General features: G+C 34.0%; 1 protein-coding gene across 1 annotated transcript; it reads left to right on the forward strand.

The window, feature by feature from the left end:
- On the forward strand, positions 1–3,004 carry LOC107490268 (uncharacterized). The gene is made up of 5 exons (XM_016111025.3): positions 1–543; positions 649–686; positions 1,374–1,641; positions 1,779–2,062; positions 2,346–3,004. Exons 1-5 carry the CDS (start codon positions 172–174, stop codon positions 2,785–2,787), a joined length of 1,404 nt encoding a protein of 467 aa, XP_015966511.1. The 5' UTR covers positions 1–171; the 3' UTR covers positions 2,788–3,004.
- The last annotated feature ends 1,307 nt before the right edge of the window (positions 3,005–4,311 follow it).

Consider the following 4,311-nt stretch of genomic DNA (forward strand, 5'->3'; position numbering starts at 1 on the left):
CAACTCACCAACTCTAAACCAAAGTATCAGTGTTACTCAAAACTGAACCATAACCATAACCATAACCATAACCGCAACCAGAACAAAAATCTAAGGGTTCGTTTTTACACCTGGTTATCCAAACACCCCAATCTCTCTCTCTGTCTGTCTCTGGTGATAGAAGAGAGAAGCATGGTGCTAACTTCAATCTCCATAATCTCTTCTTCACCTTCACTGCCTTCAAACTCGGATTCACCTTCCACTTCCACTCCCACCCGAACAAGACCCTTCCGCTCCTCTTTCAAACAACAGAGTCTTATTTGGTTCCCAACAAGAAAACCCTTTTCATCATTCTCTTCCACCTTCCCAGTCTCTTCCTCCGCCTCTGCTTCAAGCCAAGTCCTCCACGAAGATGGGTCACCGGAACAGTTCCTAAACAACAATTCCATCGCGGATTTCATGAGGTTCAAGCGTGGTGTTGATGGTGGCAGTGGTGAGCTTCAAACAGCTGTTGTCAGCTACAGAAAGAAGTTCCCTTGGAACCTCTTGCGCCCTTTCCTTCAGGTGCTTCCACCTTTCAACCTTCATTCTTTTCCCTCTTGGGGTGTCCAAAGTTTGCATCTTTATCGCTTTCTCTCAATTGGGTTTTCTGTGTTTCTTTTGGTGTAGGTTGATTTGGTTTCCACAATTCACATCGCTGATGAAGAGTACGTGTTGCCTTCTTTTCATATTCTTCTTTTGTGATTTTGATAATTATCAGCAACAGCTTATAATGGCGGTTTTAGTTGTTGCTAGGAATGAAGATTTGGAAAGGGAAGTGGGAAAATTAGGGTGGTTCTGTTGATGATAAGGCATTAGGGCAACTGAGGAAGATTGAGATTGGAACTTTTGCTCTGTGAATGCCAATGTGAACTAATCTTATGTTTGGAATTGAATTTGATGTTAATTTACACTTTTAGCAAAATTGCTTAACTCTTACAATTACTAACTCAATCTTTATTAGCATATAATTAGATGACAAAACCAAGCTATCTGTGCTGAAAAAGTACTAACTTAAGCTTATAGGTTATTGACTAGTTCAAAATGTTGCTAGAGTCTGGATGCTGTTTTCTTTTCACCCAAATATGTTAATTTCTAAAAGTTTGATGAACAAAATATCATGTTACTGGAAAAGAATCGATCTTCCTGATCCATTGGTACAACATGATACTCAATTGTATTGGAGATAGAGTGTGATTGAAGGATACATTTTGTACCTTAAGGTGTATCACAAAACAACATGACAAGATTACTTGCTGCATGCATTTGAGTGGTAGTATGGAGCATTGCTACTTTTATGCAAATGATAATTGCAAGTGATTCATTGAACTGACTTAATTTGTTATGATTGTAAGGTATTTTCTGGCCCTCCAGAAGGAACTTGAATCATATGATTGTGTCCTCTATGAAATGGTGACTAGCAGGGAAGCTTTAGAGAACAGAAGAAACCCTACTGCTTCAAAAAGGTTAAGAAGTTCACGCAGGGGTTTTAACATTTTGGGATGCATCCAACGCCAAATGGCTCGAATCCTTACGCTTGATTTTCAATTAGACTGCCTCAATTACCAGGCTGCCAATTGGTACCATGCAGATCTTGATTATGAGACCTTCAAATTACTTCAGGTCTTAAGCTGCTAATTTTTATTGCTCAATTCAATGCCATATACACATTTTGAGGGCTGATCTGAAGGATTCTGTACACTGCAATTGGTGCTTTGTATATATTTGTTGATATGATTTTTCTTCCTGTTAATTTTCAGTTAGAAAAAGGTGAAAGCTTATTTTCTTTTGCAAGAGACATGACCCTCAAATCTACAAAGGCAATATTGCAGCCTTCTATCCCGGAAGATCTCGACCCATTGAGATCCAAGCTTTTATGGGCTTCACGTGTACTTCCGATGCCACTTGTTGGCCTTCTCATCATTGGAGGCGTTTGTGCTGATGTAGGAAGTCAAGCATCAGATTATCCCGAAATCGAGGCATTGTCAAGGCTTGACTTTGGTGCTGCAATGAAGGTCTTCCTTGCAAAGAGACTAACATCTGAGTAAGTTTCTGTCATTTATTTCTTTTGTTCCATCTCTCTTTTCAATCTTGCTCTTGTAGGTTTCTAAATTTCTAGCATACTCTTTATTTTCTGTGCTGATCATCCCAAATCTTGCACCAGTACATGAGTGCATGTATATATGAACAACAAATACGCCTTGTCTTGCTAAGTGAGATAGATATTCTATGATAAGATTCAACGAAGTTTTATATTGGTGGTCAAGTTTTGTTCACAAAATGCAACCGTCATCTGTTATCTGAGCTTAAAACTGTTGTTTGTGTAGGTTCACACAGGTGACAGCAGATGTGGAGGAGAAATCAGTCATAATTGGTGAGCGAAACAAGGTCGCAGTAGATACCCTTAGAGCCGCAATGGATGAGGGACACAATAGGATCGCAATTCTTTATGGAGGCGGTCACATGCCGGATTTAGGGAGGAGACTAAGGGAAGAGTTTGATTTAGTGCCATCTAGTGTGCAATGGATAACAGCATGGTCCATAAGGAAAAGGGACCTAAACACTAGTTCATTTCCATTTCTGAAGGCAATGGCAGAAGCCTCAGGCTGGCCGTTGAACCGCTATCAGACGTTGGCATTGCTCATCTTTTCATCAGTGTTAGCATTGGATCTGTGGTTTTGGGAGCTATTCTTTGGCACTGCAGTGAATTGGGTTGCTGAAACTGGCTCTGAAATACTGAGGTACATTGATAGTTCACAGCTCATATGATTTATCGTTGGACTAAAAAATGTTCATACTAATAACTCATTTGAATGAAGAAATGTTTCTTTCAGCAGTGTAAATATGATAAAGCTTTGTTGTTAGCATATGATTCAATTGTTTTGTATTCAATGAACTTTGGCCGCATGACTTAAATTAATTGCAAGAACACCAAATTCATGTAGTGTGAATTTTGTGTTTCAGATATTCATAACTTTTGATGCTAACCTCATTGCATCTTGTTTGATTCTTATCCCAAAATATATTCTCCTTAATGTCTTTTTTTGGCAAAGGAAAGAAATAAAGAGGAAAAAGAGGAAGAGTTTTATGGGCTCATTGGTAACTTCTGAATGAAAGGAAATAGGCAGAAAATATATAGAATAAAAATTAATGAAAAAGTGAGAGGAAAGCAAAAATTGATGTTGAAAAATTATAATTTCATCCATGTATAATATAGATTATTTTATCCATAATACGAAGGAATTTTGAAGAATTAGTTATAAATAAGATAAATATTTTAAATTTGAGAACTGTAAATATATATGGGTATATACTATATACAAATAAGATTGAATTGTTTTTTTTTTCTTTTTCCGTGTGGTTGGTCTCAAATTACACCAATGTAACTTGGGATCTAAAAAAACGGTAACAAATGAAATGCTGTTTTTTTATTTTTATTTTTTTGAAAAAACGTATTGGTCAAACTTTTAATTACTAAATTATATTACTTTTTTTTTTAAACTGACTCTTTAAGTTGAATTTACTTCTTAAGATAATTATTAAATTTTATTGAATTTCTATAAATTGAAAAAACAAAAATACCCTTGATTAGTAATAACACATGTTCTTTCCATGATTTGAAATATAGGAAGCCAATGAAGTATCTGTATAATGGGGGATTTAGGAATGTTTAATTTAGTAGGATATCAGATATTTATTATTCCTAGTATTGAGGTACTCAGGTACTCAGATGGTTATTCTGAATAGTATGTGTGTATTGTATTTGAGAAATTAATAGTATTTTATCCTAGATGTTCATTTTTTAACTCATATTGGACCAAATAAATAACCCATTATACACATTGTACAAATACTCCATTAGCTCCCTAGCGGAATTCATTTATAAATACATGGAGAGTATAATAAGTACAAAATAATTAATAAGTTATTGAAATTAAAAAATATAATTAAAAAAATAAAAAGAACATTTATTATGAAAAGGAATTTTTTAATAAATAAATTAAATTTTATATTTACATTTATATGTATTTTACAAAATATCTATATTTTGACATTCTATTATTCTTTAAACATTTAAATTAACGTATGTATTTGTGCAATGCATGAAAAATGTCTATTTCTTTATATTTGTATCTAAAATATCAATTTAAAATAAGTTATTCATGAATATATTTATATATAAAATAACTTCATATATTATTGTTATTTATACTAATACCAAACAATCTATAAAATAAAAAAATTTACAAAGTATTTATATTTAATAAAAAAAGGTGTAGTATACAGTAAACA

The sequence above is a fragment of the Arachis duranensis genome, chromosome 5, assembly GCF_000817695.3.
Source record: "Arachis duranensis cultivar V14167 chromosome 5, aradu.V14167.gnm2.J7QH, whole genome shotgun sequence".
In the NCBI taxonomy this organism is placed as follows: domain Eukaryota; kingdom Viridiplantae; phylum Streptophyta; class Magnoliopsida; order Fabales; family Fabaceae; genus Arachis; species Arachis duranensis.